The sequence below is a fragment of the Brachyhypopomus gauderio genome, chromosome 1, assembly GCF_052324685.1.
Source record: "Brachyhypopomus gauderio isolate BG-103 chromosome 1, BGAUD_0.2, whole genome shotgun sequence".
Lineage (NCBI taxonomy): Eukaryota > Metazoa > Chordata > Actinopteri > Gymnotiformes > Hypopomidae > Brachyhypopomus > Brachyhypopomus gauderio.
The window spans coordinates 29,685,426-29,700,871 of record NC_135211.1 but is presented as its reverse complement, the minus strand read 5'-3'; the positions used below and the strand labels follow the sequence as shown (position 1 = coordinate 29,700,871).

Below are 15,446 nucleotides of genomic sequence, written 5' to 3'. Positions count from 1 at the left end.
AATACGTGACAGAGAGGCGAGCACACACACTCAAAGCACAGTGGCTCATTTGTGATAGACACCTCATGACATTCCACAGGGACCTCACAACATTCCACAGGGTCCTCACAACATTCCGTAAGGACCTCACAACATTCCACGAGGACCTCACAACATTCCACAGGGTCCTCACAACATTCCGTAAGGACCTCACAACATTCCACGAGGACCTCACAACATTCCACAGGGTCCTCACAACATTCCACAGGATCCTCACAACATTCCATGAGGACCTCACAACATTCCACAGGGACCTCACAACATTCCACAGGGTCCTCACAACATTCCGCACGGACCTCACAACATTCCACAGGGACCTCACAACATTCCACAGGGTCCTCACAACATTCCGCACGGACCTCACAACATTCCACGAGGACCTCACAACATTCCACAGGAACCTCACGACATTCCACAGGCGCCTCGCAACCTTAAACAAGCATCTCATAACCTTGCACAGGTAGCAAAGGTACAGCATCTCAATAGCAGAAGACGAACCGTGACTGGCCATGAAGTGGCTTCGGACTGCCCAGGGAGAGAGAGCCTATTTCAGCCCTTCTCATGACACAGTGTTGCCTGACCTGGTTCACTTTGACACTGGCTGCTACAGTTTCTTTCTACACATTAGATTTAAAACTTGCAGATACAGGATTTTTTATCTGTTCAAATAATCGACTACCACAGTGAAATCCTCCATGCTGTGGAACTTGCCAGTTGTAAAATGTCCTTAGTGTGCCTACCACGCAGAACCCACGGAACTACCTAGTTCTTTAATCATAAGGACAGAACCCACGGAACTACCTAGTTCTTTAATCATAAGGACAGTACTAGAATAGGAAGATGAATGGCTGCGTTGTCCTGGTATAGTAACTAGTGGGGGAAAGCAAGAGCGCTGCAGTCTGGTGTATGATGAGGTAGAGAATCCACACAATACAGCATCCAACTCCTCTTTCTCATTTATTTGAGCGACAGAAATGGAAGGCAGAGTTTTTTTTAGCCTTGGGGCCTTCGTTAGTGCATGGCCCATTTAAATAATCCTGACTACTGCTTTCACACACCTGGTTGATGAATGAAATATTCCTCAAGCTGACGAGAAATGTGCCCTACTTCCTGCCCCACCCACTTTTTTATTTTGTTCTCTGTTGTGACACGTGTCCTACTTCCTGCCCCGCCCACTTTTTTTTATTTTGTTCTCTGTTGTGACACAATCCATTGGATCCCAACTAAGTAATATAAACAGAACTTCTAAAACTGTTCCAGTGCAGCAGATCTGTGACAGTATCAACACCAAATAACGTTTCAAGTGTGCCGTGAAGTTCTTGCCTTATTTAGCATATTCCACAGCTTAGTTTTGTTTTAAGAGAATCTGATGGCTCATCAAATTTTGATTATGTATATGTAAATAGGGATTTTGCATTTCAAATTTCAGTCTCATACCTTTGGATGCAATTAATCTGCACCCAGCCGATGTGGAGCAAACTACAACAACCACGGCACAGCTTTGTACATCCAGAATCTCGCCTACAGCACTGCAAAGCAGCTGCTAAAGACCCACCAGGGCTCCGATACACGAGGCTCAGGCTGTCACGGTGGCCAGAGTCTTGAGTCTGATGGATCATTCCAGCAAACTGCCCCTTCTTGTGTCGACTTTAACAGCGGTACAAATTAATCGGCCACGCTCAACGTGATAAACGTCAGTGGGAAAAAAACATGGGGGGATCCAGGCAGGCACTGGAGCATTGATCTGAGATTATTTCATTAATTACCAGTATGCATATCAATGATGCTTTTTCGAACGTGTCGCTCGTCTAATGACTCATGACAGCTGGCCTCAGCGGGGCGTTCTCGTTTTACAGGCCAGAGGACGGAAGCCTCGGCCATCTCGTGAAGATTTTCCAGGCCCCACCACGGGACAGCAGGCACGTGGCCATGAGGGGGAGCAGTTAAAGGGGGAGCCGCACAAAGAGAGGACTATGCTCATGCCGGAGATTGAGCAGGACGTTCCAGACAAGCTAAGAGACTGGCATAATGAACTGGACTCAATTGTCCATGCTCGCACTAAAAGCTTTGGATTTGTGGACAGTTGTGTTTACGGAAAAAAAAATACTGATTAGCATAAGCTTTTGGGACATGATTTGAAACGGTCTGAAAAGTGTGAAGGATACTGAAGGTACTGAACATTAATAAGAGAATATTCAAGTTTTCTGAACAATTTGTGATCCCTGAAGTAAAAGGATGGCACCAACAGTCAAACCAATAAGAAGACAGTATATCCTCAAAATTAATGTACTGATTTTGTGGTAGTTCAGTGGTTATTTTATTGCTGTGGAAACTCCATGGCTAACCTTAGTATAAGCATATCAAATACATATCTAAATAGGGAACACTACATTACAGAGTCTCTGTTACTGTGTATCTACATCATTAATAAATGCAAAGTACAGTTTGTAAATGCCTTGTTGCACATTGTTACTTAGCATATTAAACAGTATATTACTGTTTAGTATATTAAAAAGCAAGTGTGTTGAGTGTGTACTTGACTAGTAAAGTTACCAGGTTAAGCCCCAACACTGCCAAATTGCCTCTGTTTGGCCCTGAGCCACGCCCTTAACCCTCAACTGCTTGAATTGTATTCAGTCATAATTTTATGTCGCTCTGATTTAAAATGTTATTTAAATGGTTTCTATTATCGAACGATTAGATTTGATACTGTACGTTTCAGTTTTCCAGTTGTACCTATTGACACTGGTGACACAGTCACGTCACCTTGATCAGAGCAACTGTGAGTCTTCATCTTCTCCTTCAGTTTGTTTGATGGCATGAACATTCTTCTCCACAGTACATTCAGTCTATGGATTCTGGTAGGCCTGGATCAACATAAGGAGCATGAACAATATTTCTAGAGCAGGTTTTTCATTTCAAGCTCAATGTCTGACTAAATTACATTCTCAGAGGGAATTCTCTTTTAAATAGGAGTCTGAATCTTTTAGAAGTAAATATTAAGAGGGGGGGCAGGGGTTAATAGCAGGATGAACAGTCAGACTTGTCATTTTATAACACGATTTCCTAGTTTGGCAAACGTGACACTCAGGTTTGTTGGGATGCAGGCCATACGCACGTGGCCCAACAGTGATAAATGAGGTTGGGGTTCGTAACTCTGAATGCGGTCCAGAACTGCAGGCATGAGGAACCACTGAGCAAACAGAGGTTGTCAGAGGCAGATAACAAGGGGGTTATCAGAGCAGAGCTGGCCTCCAGGTGAGCCGGCCTCTCCATCATCCGGAGCCCAACGGCTGTTCGTCCGGGCCCAGTCCCTCGCTGGGCCCGTCCCAGGTCTCCCGGGGTGGAGGGAGGGTGGGTCAAAGATCAACATCTGTGCCAGACAGAACATAACGTGCTCTAATCACATGCCATATGGAGAGAATCTGATTCACATGGAGAGAATCAGAATCGTGTAGCATTGTTTTGCATTACATACTAAAGCTGCAGATGTGAGAAGAACTAAGAAACTCTTTAAATGCTCCAAAAAATAGCTTTTTTGATGGTTTCGTGTTTTAAGGGTCTCTCTTCCATTTGACAACTGTACCATGAACATGCGACGGCCAGGGCAGAAAAAAACCTGCTCAGCTGCCTTTGAAATCTTTAGTGAAGTGTCTTGCTAAGCCCATCAGAGCCGTAGCAGTCCACTCTGCTACGAGGTCCCCGAATATCTGGTGCAGGACCGCACATCCTAACACACACACACATGCAACGCAGTCTTTCAGTATTTGGACTGTAACAGTTTGTCTGCAGGTTGCATAGACATTAACAAATTTGCCTTAGTTCAGTCACTTGTGGGCCACGTGTACTGCAGAAGCATGCTCTAGCTGAAGGCTGTCCTGCCCCACGTGTTGTCGGGATCCCTGATCAGTGACGTATGCCACAGCAGGGACTGTGGGACTCACTGTTCCTCATTTCCATGCACCGTTCATAAAATAACCCAAAAGAACTGGAGTAACTGGAGGTGAGAAACTGCGAGTAGGGAAACCCTGCAAACAACTGCACCTCTCTTGTCCTTTCAAAATTGCAGGCAGGGACTGAAGTGTATGAGATGTGGAGCACTTCCTTTAAGTTTGTAGGTTAGAATCTATGTAAAGACTCCCAGCCCACCAGGGAGCAGTATTTTTAGAGTTTAACTAATGAGACCCTTGTCAGTTCCATTCTGGTGGCCTGACAGTGAGTGAGAGATAACATACTCTGTATTTATCAGAGCTCACGGCACTGTCTCAGACCAACGTGTGGGTCACGCAAACATACACTGACAGACTGTTGTGGAGGGTCATGATAACATGGGCTGTGGTTCATTTTAGGTCTTCCAGGATCACTGTGGTATGTAAGATGTTAACTGGGTTTATTAATTGGTTTTGTTAGTTTGTTTTGGAGTTTTTTGTATGAGGTCAATATGAAAGACAGCATTCATCTGCACAGAACATGTCAAGAAATTAAACTAATACCAATATACGTGGAGAGTCACTCGATGAGTTTCATACATGACGTTACATGACTTAAGGGTGTTATAGCCATTTTCATAATCCTTTGTTACTGTTTTCTTCAACTAGCTTGAGAAACATTCAGCATTACAAAGTATTCCCTGTATAATTGCTAGTGCACAGGACGTTAGTTCAAATGCTGATCACAAATTTGCACCATGGATCCAACCCAGTCACAGTCAATGGGATATGGCAGACAAACCCAGTATATCTCGTACATTCTGAGTTTAGCACATGGAGCCCTCTGGGTCCATTTGCTGGGAATGCTGAGATATCTAAAGAACGTTCAGGATTGAAACCAATACTGTATAAACTGTCAAATAATTTTCCCTCCCTGCCACCATATCACAGGCATCCAGAACAAAACCAAAAGCCAACAAGAAGATGCCCATCCAAAATGGCTGAGCCTGGAAGATACGTTCACAGATGAACACAGGCAACCTGGTTTTAGAACTGGTGAAACGTCTCCAGGACTTGGTTTGATGGAAAAGGAACGTCCATTGTTGCTAAATGAAGCATGGTAACTCACAGAGTGACTCTCTGTGTTCTAATATTTAGGAACAGCTATCTGAGCCACCTGATGTAAAAACAATTTGCAACAATGAGCCCTGTGATTGCTGTTTTTGCCTGGTTTATAAAATTCAAATTGCTTTGAGAAATCAGGTGAGGTCAGCTTTTTAAAAATATTTCTAATAAAGATGGTTAATTTGACTGAGCCATCATTTTGTTTTCAAATTTATCTGAAAATGTGTAACACTGATGCAAGTTCAAGGGAATAGGTTTCCAGGTTAAATCAATATCTCACCACATCTCATTACAACATACATTTGGTATCGATATTCTGATCCCTGTTGTTGCCTAATTTATTAAGGCTTCATGTTGTCACAAAACCATCATTCATCGTGGCCAACATATGTGACCATGAACAATGACAAAGTTTGCCATGACTGCTTGTTCGCCAAACAAGTTTGGGAAACGAGAGAAAAACAAGCTTGTGAACATCCCTCTAATGCAGCGTGCTGCTAGAGACCTGAGATGCTAATTGATCTATTTGAGGTGTGAATGGTTTACAGAATCCTTGTGTGTGAATAGGGAAACTGAATCTACAGTACCAACATGATATCTGATATCTAACCATTTTACTGCTGGAGTAAATCCATAGCATTTTAGCAAAGATTTAAAATGTTTCAAAGCATCAGTTGAGGACAGAGAGAGTGGGAGGGAGGGAGAGAGAGAGAAAGAGAGAGAAAGAGAGGGAGAGAAAGAGAGGGAGAGAGATGGTTTATTCATTGTTCATAAATGTCTGAGCATCACAGCATCTCAATGGACTAGTGGAATGTCATTAGCTACATTAACTATATTTATCTCGAATCTGGGAACACTGATAAATCTGGATAACCCGCCGAAGACGTTGCGTAAAACTAGTCAGGGGAGTTACCATTGTGACTCTGGTATCAGATCTAAAAATGCCCGGAACAGACAGTCCTTAAGAGTATGTCAGAAATCATTTTACATTTGCTGGTTTTCCCCAGGTTTTCAAGTTGCTTCCCTAAAGGCGACTGTCAATACCTTTAAGATTTTTTTCGTTTGACGTTTCTTTTCAGCTCACTGTTATGAATCTTGTATTCATTATATAATAACACCGACAAGGCTGTGAATTCGTATAGACTGCTTTTCATTCATGCTCCGCGGTGTGAAACCTCATGCGTATTAATGAGGCCGATGTAGGTAAATATGTTTGGAGCGCTTCACATATTCAAGAGGGACCCAATGCATCTGTGCTGTTCTGAACTTCACGTCTTTTAAGCGGGGAAGGGGGGTACAGGGGGGCAAGCGAAACGTAGACACACTTTTAGCACCACATACAGTGCTTGAAAACCCCCCTGCATGCGCAAGATCTCGAGGCACGATCAAGCGATCACGACAAATCATACACGTGACTGGAAACGAACACAACGTATCACCCCTAAAATAATAGCCCTCGTGCCTTACTTCAGCAACACTACAAGGTTTGTTTATGCAGCAAGTTCGGTCTCATTCGGACCATGAGAAATGTTTAGTTATGTGCGGTACGTCGCGATGGTGATGTATGGGCACACTTATTAAAGGCATTGTATTCCTGTATGTTTTAATAATGTTTTATTTACTGTACATGCGATATTGGAATCACACAGACAGCACGCGACGCCGGACTAGCGCTGTGGACGCTTACCTGGAAAAGGCGCAGTATGTTGGCCACCATAATGGACACTGAGCTTGCCGAGGCCCCTATGACTCCTACAACTTTTTCAGGCTTGACAAACACCGGAGGCTCCCCGTTGGTACACCGTACATCCGACGTGTCCTTCTGTATAAGTGCCTGCACGAAAGTAAGAGACTGCTCCAGCGCGTACGTGTCCCGCGAGCATGTGTCCAGTATCCGCGCGCCCAGGGTGATGTTGGGCAGGAGCTCGTCGTCACTGTTGATCTGGTCCAAAGCGTACAACATCGCCTCCAGCCTGTGGATCCCGTTCTCCCGTTTGATGTCTCCGCACGGCTCCCCGGAGACGCCACGAGCGTGGACCGGGAAAAGGCCACCCAGGGTCACGTCCCCTTCGATTCGTATGGAATGGGGCGCGTAAATCTCCTGCGATCGCGTCAGATCCACGAGCGTTTTCATAATCCAAAACACTTTCCACGGAAAGTAGGGTTTTAGTTCTTTGACGAGACTGCGCCTTGCCATGGTCTCCCCTCCACCGTCGCTGACTACGAATTTGGAAAACGATCTTAAGGCACTTCTCAGATTACTTTCATGTAAACAAAGTTGCTATTCATCGGAGTAAAGCCCGCTGCCATTTTGGGGTAAGGGATTATTTCAGTGTATCGGTGCGTAGTCCCCAAACGCCGCGCAAACTGAAGGATGTGTTACTCATTCGGAATCGCGCGCACCAACACCCAGCGTCACACTGCGCTGCGACGCTTGTTGCTCAGATAACCATTTCTCACAGCGTGCCCCTGAATAAAAAAGATAACCCACAGTACCTTCAGACGACGTTTAGTCCATGAATCAGGAATATTGTTTCGAAAACGGTAAAAAAGTGCATGGATATTCCACTGAAGAGAAGGCAGATCTCTCCGCTCCAAGCTACACTGATGTCATAGTGTCAGTAGAAACAGAAATTGGTTACAGAGTTAGAATGCAACTGCGCAATCGATGAAATGAGAAATGCAACTTTAGCATGCTCGGAAAACTGAAAAGGCGATATAATGTGAGCTCTGAACTGTGGAACTCTCGCAGTTACAAACCAAAGGGGCTCAGAAACATTCTTTCATTTGCGCCAAAGAACTTCGTTGCGACAGGTTGAATCAAGTGCTGCATCCAGCAGAAGAGAGATGTATCAGTGTCGTTCGTGCCTTTTCCTCTCGCAGAATCCCCAGAAGCACGAACAGGAGCGAAGACAATGCAAGTGTCTTCCCCCGAAGCTCGAATTGTAGGAATGACGCCTCCTCTCACTCCACCCAGAATCAAATATGCATTAGTGAAATGACTCAATGCTCATCTTGGTTCCGCGCCAATAAGGAAACCTGTATCGCGCTTTACATCAGCATTTGATCACATTTATACACGGCGGTATAGGATATTGAAAGAGATGCCTGGAAAGAAAACTCCCGCGTTAAGTTGCTTATTTCAATCTCTCTCCCTCCCTCTCTCTTTCTCTTTGTATCTCTCTCTTTCAGTCGCTCTTTCTCTCGCTCTCTCATTCGCTCTTTCATTCGCTCTCTCTCTCTCTCTCTCTCTCTCTCTCTCTCTCTCTCTCTCTCTCTCTCTCTCCCTCTCTCCCTCCCTCCCTCCAACTGAGTAACTTGTCGTTGAGTTAGGCAACAATTTCTAACCCGCAGAACTCAGCATCTCTCCAAAACAAAAGAGAAGTTTATGTTTTCGGTGCCTGCTTGACCTGGAGCGCGTGGGAGGTAGTTGGCGCGTGGGAGGTAGTTAGCACGTGTTAGTTAATGCGTGGGAGGTTAGCGCGTGGGAGGTTAGTTAGCTCGTGGGAGGTAGTTGGCTTGTGGGAGGTTAGTTAGCGCGTGGGAGGTTAGTTAATGCGTGGGAGGTAGTTGGCTTGTGGGAGGTTAGTTAGCGCGTGGGAGGTAGTTGGCTCGTGGGAGGTTAGTTAATGCGTGGGAGGTAGTTAGCGCGTGGGAGGTAGTTATCGGTCCGAACCTCGGCAGCAGCGCAAGGCTCCATCACAAAGCAGGCATTCTTTCCAATTCGCATATCTGTATTTCACTTGCCTACTAACCGTTGGTGCATACACTTGTCATTTATACGAAACACTATGTATAAATTAAAACCAAGCAATAAGCACTAATTTAGAGGGCTCTACCACGTTTATCAGTAGCGACAGCAGCTGTCAAAAATAAATGCTAAAGGAAATGAATATTCCACTGAAATCATGATTTTTTTTTTTACCTTATGGTCCTTACGGTTTCAGATGTTAGTGTTTTATCAAATGGCTATGGTTTTGTTGCTGTTGTTGGCGTTCGAAGGAAACGGAAGCATATTTGTGGGCTTTTGTCAGTAATAATAAAAAAGAGTTATAGGTTATATTAATTCAGTAATAAACCGTTCACTGCAAGTCAGGGTCGCCGAGATTACATTCAAGATAATGCAGTTATTTTTGGCTATTCAGAGACACAGTAACGCAGTGAAATATTGAACTCTACCATGGAAGCGAGGGTTATCTGGAGTCTGGTAGCTCAACAGGTTCACAAGGCAACAAAAACCTAGTTACAAAAATCAACAGGTACACATCATGCAGCTTTATTCAAAGTTAAATATCATGCAAATTAGTAAGCAGTCTATCAGTCCTTAGCAGATACTTATCTAATGGAACGGTCATACTTACCTATACGTCAGTGGAAATTAATCCCATGACCTGTGAGATTAAAGTTACTGTCAGTTTGTGTGTGCAGAAGAAGAGTCACATGCAGATTAGAATTCAACAATTGAGTTTCTCCTTGCCGTTGTCGCCCCTGGCTTGCTCATTAGAGATCTGGACCCATGCGCATGTAAAGCTGCTTTGTGACAACATGTGTTGCAAAAAGCACTATATAAATACATTTGACTTGACTTTACTAATCAGAATGCCATCAGGATAATCTAAAACAGAAGAAAAAAGAGACCAGACCAAAATACCAGAAAAGAAAAGCAACAAAGAGAAAAAACTAACAAGGAGTAACAAAAAGAGAAAAAAACAAAAGAAAGATGAGACAGTTTAACATTCACATGGTCAAAATTGACAACACACAGAGATTTAAATACACAACAATGCATTAAGAGAAACTAAACACATGTTACTAATTACAAGGGGACAGGGAACTGGCAGGGGCATTCTGGGAAGTATAGTCCATTGGAGACAGGCCGGAAGCCACGAGTGTGACCGTTACCTCACAGATAAAGCATGTGTGGGCCTTATATATCTTACTGGCTGCCAACATGGTACTGCACAACAAGTGACATAAAAGCATATATAAATACTCAATACTGATCTTAAAAAGTTGCTGGAAGCTTGAAGACACCTTTCTTGTATACTAACTTCATTTAAATTAATGTTAATATTATAAATATTTTTGTTCTTTCCTTTATCAAGGCTTTATATAACTGCCCAGGTCTGGCAGTTAAAATCAAAATTATATAGAAGTAATTAATCCTAACTACAAATCAAGGTAGGCGTTAGCGTTTTGGCAGTGTTTTTATGATCTAAAACATTATACTATGACTCCTAGAAACTTTCTTGTATGCTCCCTGTTTTCCGCAGCAAATGGATAATTCAGTGCCAAGAGTGTATTGTTATGAATCTCAGTGCTGTCCAAGAGTGTCAAAGCAAAGAAATGTCTGGCGTACTCTTACAGTGAAATGCAGTTCACATCTGCAGAGCTAGTTCCCAACCCATCTGGAGCTTGACATCATTTCAAGATCTGCAAGAAGACAATCTCCCACAACCATTAAAAGCTGAGATACTGTTTTCTTCCTGTTTCTTTAAACAAACATCCAATAATGCCTGGAGTAATGTTATCATTCTGAAATGGAATTTCCCCTTATAGAAAATACATCCAGGCTACATCCTTTAATATGAAGCAAGGTTAGACAATAGCTCTTCCAGTGTAGGATCATTTATCACGTAAACTCATTTTTAACCAGCAAGACCCTTGACAGGAACTAGTAGGTGCCAATTTATATCCCACTGATGAAGGTACAGCCCTTACGGTTTGTTATCCATTTCCCAAAAGCTGAAAGCAAGGACATACTCCACCACAAGTTTCAAAGTCATCCCTATACTACTGGTCCTCTTTAAAATGACTCACTCTGTGGTCAGGTGGGATGAACAGAGATGAAACTGAGATCATTGTTCCTAATTGATTTTTCATGCCCATCTAGCACCAAAATGAGGCATGTTCATATTCCAGAACCTTCTTTCCTAAAGCATGATGAAAGAAGTGGTAACTGGTGGAGTGGAGATCTATCTATCTATCTATCTCTCTCTCTCTCTCTCTCTCTCTCTCTCTCTCTCTCTCTCTCTCTCTCTCTCCCAAAGGTTCTCTATTGGATTGAGATCTGGTGACTGTGTAGGCCATTCGAGTACAGTGAGCTCACTGTCATGTTCATGAAACCAGTCTGAGATGATTCATGCTTTATAACATGGTACATTATCTTGATGGAAGTAGCCATCAGAAGATGGGTACACTGTGGTCACGAAGGGGTGGACATGGTCAGCAACAATACTCAGATAGGCTGTGACATTGACATGATGCTCAGTTGGTACTAATGGGACCAATGTGTGCCAAGAAAATATCCCCCACAACATTGCACCACCACTATCAGCCTGAACCTTTGATACAAGGCAGGATAGATCCATGCTTTCACGTTGTTGACGCCAAATTCTAATGTCACAACAGAAATCGAGACTCATCAGACCAGGCAATGTTTTTCCAATCTTCTAGGTGAGCCTGTACGAATTGTAGCCTCAGTTTCCTGTTCTTTGCTGACTGGAGTGGCACCCGGTGTGGTCCGCCTCATGGTTCGATGTGTTGTGCATTCAGAGATGCTCTTCTGCATGCCTCGGTTGTAACGACTGGTTATCTGAGTTACTGTTGCCATTCTATCAGCTCAAACCAGTTTGGCCATTCTCCTCTGATCTCTGGCATCAACAAGGCATTTGTGCCCACAGAACTGCCGCTTACTGGATATTTTGTCTTTTTTGGACCATTCTCTGTAAACCCTAGAGATGGTTGTGCATGAAAATCCCAGTAGATCAGCAGTTTCTGAAATATTCAGATGAGCCCGTCTGGCACCAAGAACCATGCCACGTTCCCAGTCACTTAAATCACCTTTCTTCCCCATTCTGATGCTTGGTTTAAACTACAGCAGATCATCTTGGCCATGTGTACATGCCTAAATGCATTGAGTTGCTGCCATGTGATTGGCTGATTCGACATTTACGTTAATGAGCAGGTGGACAGGTGCACCTAATAAAGTGGCCAGTGAGTGTATATATATTAGGGGTGGGCATAGATTAATTTTTTTTTATCTAGATTAATCTCACTGAAATCTTGAAATTAATCTAGATTAATCTAGATTAAAATGGCTCATTCAGAATATGCGTGCTACTCAAGTAATTAGAAAGTCAGTTTTTGAGATAGGGTTTCTTAATACAGATGGTGCATTAGACCAGGGGCTCATCTCCTGTTTCCAAAATGCATCAATGACTGCTTGAGGAAGCTGTTCTACTTTGATACTTGAAGAAAAAAACATGCTCAATAAAATGTAGGCTACTTGTGTTCAACGGTGTATTCAGTTAAACATGAAAATAGTACTGTAAGCCTACATACTTTAAGAGGGCATATTCAGTCAAACATGAATTTGTAAGCCTACATACTGTACATTAAAAGGGGTTGATAACATGTTTATTCAGCTAAACATGGGATTTGAAATGTAAGCCAACATTTAGTACATTTAACCTGTTTTCGGCGGCGACGACTCTTCTCCTGGCCTGCATCAGTGCTTGACCCAGCGTCAGCAGCATTAGCAAACGGGTGCTTTGCGTTTAAATGGTACTTCAGACTAGTAAACCTCCTACAATAAACTAATTCCGCGTTGCATAAGGTGCAAACAACTTTAGTCTTGTCAATGTCTCCATTAGGAAGCTTCTTAAAAATGAATTTTCCATGAAGCAAACCTGGCGTCTTCGTGGCTGCATCCATGTAAGCACACGTGCGATTTGATATGAGTGGTAATACACAGGTTTGAAAACTCGTTCTTGCCCCCTACTGTGCAATTTGGTTAGGAATACAGCCGAGCTAAATTATCAAGGTGAAAGTCATCAGTTTGCTTACCTATTTTGACCCAGTTCCCAACCCAACTTTAAGAATAGATTAACTGCGATATTTTTTATATCGCCCGATAAGAGTATCACATTATCGAACGCCGTTAAGGCCGATAACAGCCCACCACTAATATATATACAACCTGACAATGCACACTTGGTTTCAAAGTTGGGTCTTCCAGATGGCAAACATGTTCTCTGATCATCAGACTAAAGCCCTAGCTCCCGGCCAATCAGAACACACACATACTCTAGTGAGTGACAGGCTCCAATTTCCATTTCATTTCAGGTAGTGATTATCATCTAGGATCTTGGAGTGTCCATATTATAGACTGTAGATGTCAGAGTTATAATTTTCATCATTGTTAATGTTTTTATTCTATGAGCTTTATGACCTTTATTCCCTGTTATAGGGTTAGTCCAGGGTGACTGAACAACTCCCCAACTCCTACAGGTTTTGGTCCCAATCATCATCTAACACACTGGGTCCTGCTGCTCAGTGCTTTCTCCAAGTCCTGAAAGGCTGAAACAGGTGTCAGATACCGGAAGGGAGGGAGTCCATGAGGAGCAGCACTGACCTCACTATCCTCAACCAAACCAAAACTAGGAATTCTGTGGAATTTTGATGCAGCTCAATTTACTATTTAAAAACCATGTTTTGCTCTTCATAATGTCACCATGACATATGAGGAGCCATAATTTAAAGTGCGTGTAGAATGGCGGCCTACAGATGTTAGAAGGTCCTAAATATGTAATGTCATTGTAAACTAGTTCTATACTTCTCATCTGCTCAAAGTACACTGAGACTTTCATACCCCCCCCCCCCCCCACACACACACACACACACACACATACACACACACAAAACATCTCAAATACACTGTCTGGAAATAAGTATCCTTGCAGCAACCACTGATTATCTGTCTTCACAATTTTCACATATGTAGGAAATTACTCTTGCTCCAACCTTTGCATTTTATTGATTGCAACAGGGAACATTATCCTTATTGATCTCTCGCCTCAGCGTATCCCCACATTCATTATTATTGGTTGTTAGCTACAAGCAAGTTTGGACCCATTTTACTGATGATTCATAATTGCTTATTAAACTATATATGAAGTCACACATGTTGAATTGGCATGAAGTTTCACTGTTAGCAAAGTTCTGATGAAGAAAGGGTCTTCAGCCACGACTTGGCGGTAGCACAACAAACTCCCCCAAAATCATCTAGCTATCAAGCCACACGTGAATGGATAAACAGGAGTATTCATCAACAAAGTCCTACAAAAACGTCCAGCAAATTCACAATCGTTTACTACTGCTATATTACCCATACAACGTTTGCCTTCATCTGTAGCAACAGGTGCCAACACACTTAGTCATTTTCTTCCCCTTTTCTTCATGGTATATTAATAGAAACTAGCGTATAGATTAATATTTCAGAGCCGCACTATTGAGACATAGTAGCACATGGACAATTCTGTTAATTATTTAATGCTCTGCATCAAAAACTCTTGAGAAGTGTAATGGTTAAATAGGTCTCATAGAAGGACATTTGTAGCTGAACACCAGACATCACACCACAAACAAATGTCTTTAAAAGAATGAGTAATTTATGAGATGAGAAACCTTGGTCCTTTTGTTGAAGATTAGCTAATTGCCCCTGCTGAAGACAGCAAAGGACCCAAAGATGGGTAATGTAGTCAGGGAACTCTGACACATAGCATAGCCATAACATTTTATTATATCAAAACCTTTACAAACATTCACCCTGAATTCTGGATATTTATGATGGATTCATACAATATCAGTTTTGCTGATATTTTGTATTTAGCTATATTTTTTTTATGCTTCTCGTCTATATGACAATAATACTCACTTACTTGAAAAAAACGTAATCTTATTAAAATTAGTTGTTTCAAGCATTGAAGAGTAATTTTCTAGTCTTAGACCTGCAGACTGGCTCAAGCCTTCACGGACAAAGTCCCAACAAATATAGCTTACAAGTAGCAAAAAAAGTGGCTGTTAGTTATCTTGAGACGTCATCTCGTAATTCATGTTTATAAAAAGGTAATATCTAACCTCCATTGTCAGTGCAGTGTTTTCTACAGCTATACCCACGCACCTTCTTCATCGTAACGTTCTCAGAGAATTGCGCTATTTAAACAATCTTGACGAATCGCTTCATTTCTGCAACTACAATTACGGCGCAAGTAAAATGGACAACAGGTGCCAATTACTGTCTGTGCATGTTTTTATTTATTTATTTATTTGATACATAATTATAGTGCGATTACTGAACCTCGCCTTTCTGAATGATAAATCATTTTAATCACCCCGGAACTCCTCCTAAGGGAACGGGGGTGGTGTTTATGTGGGCGGTTTCGGAAAGACAGCTTTATTAATTTGATTAAACGCAGAGTCTCCCTCGATCTTCCGTCCCTCGCGGGGCGCAGCCCCTGTAGTCACACTGTGACGTCGGACAGGAGGGACCGCCGCTGTCCCCGCGCTCCA

The 15,446-nt window shown here is 42.7% G+C and overlaps 1 protein-coding gene across 2 annotated transcripts in view; it reads right to left on the bottom strand.

The window, feature by feature from the left end:
• The window catches only part of grm7 (glutamate metabotropic receptor 7), a 130,780-nt gene extending 122,471 nt beyond the window's left edge, over positions 1-8,309 (bottom strand). The window contains exon 1 of one of the 2 annotated variants that reach the window (XM_077008002.1): positions 6,781-8,309. In XM_077008002.1, the coding sequence (XP_076864117.1) occupies positions 6,781-7,290 (510 nt within the window). In that variant the 5' untranslated portion in view covers positions 7,291-8,309. The remainder of the gene's footprint in view (positions 1-6,780) is intronic. The other variant, XM_077007992.1, reaches the window with a different exon arrangement.
• Between the last annotated feature and the right edge of the window lie 7,137 nt (positions 8,310-15,446).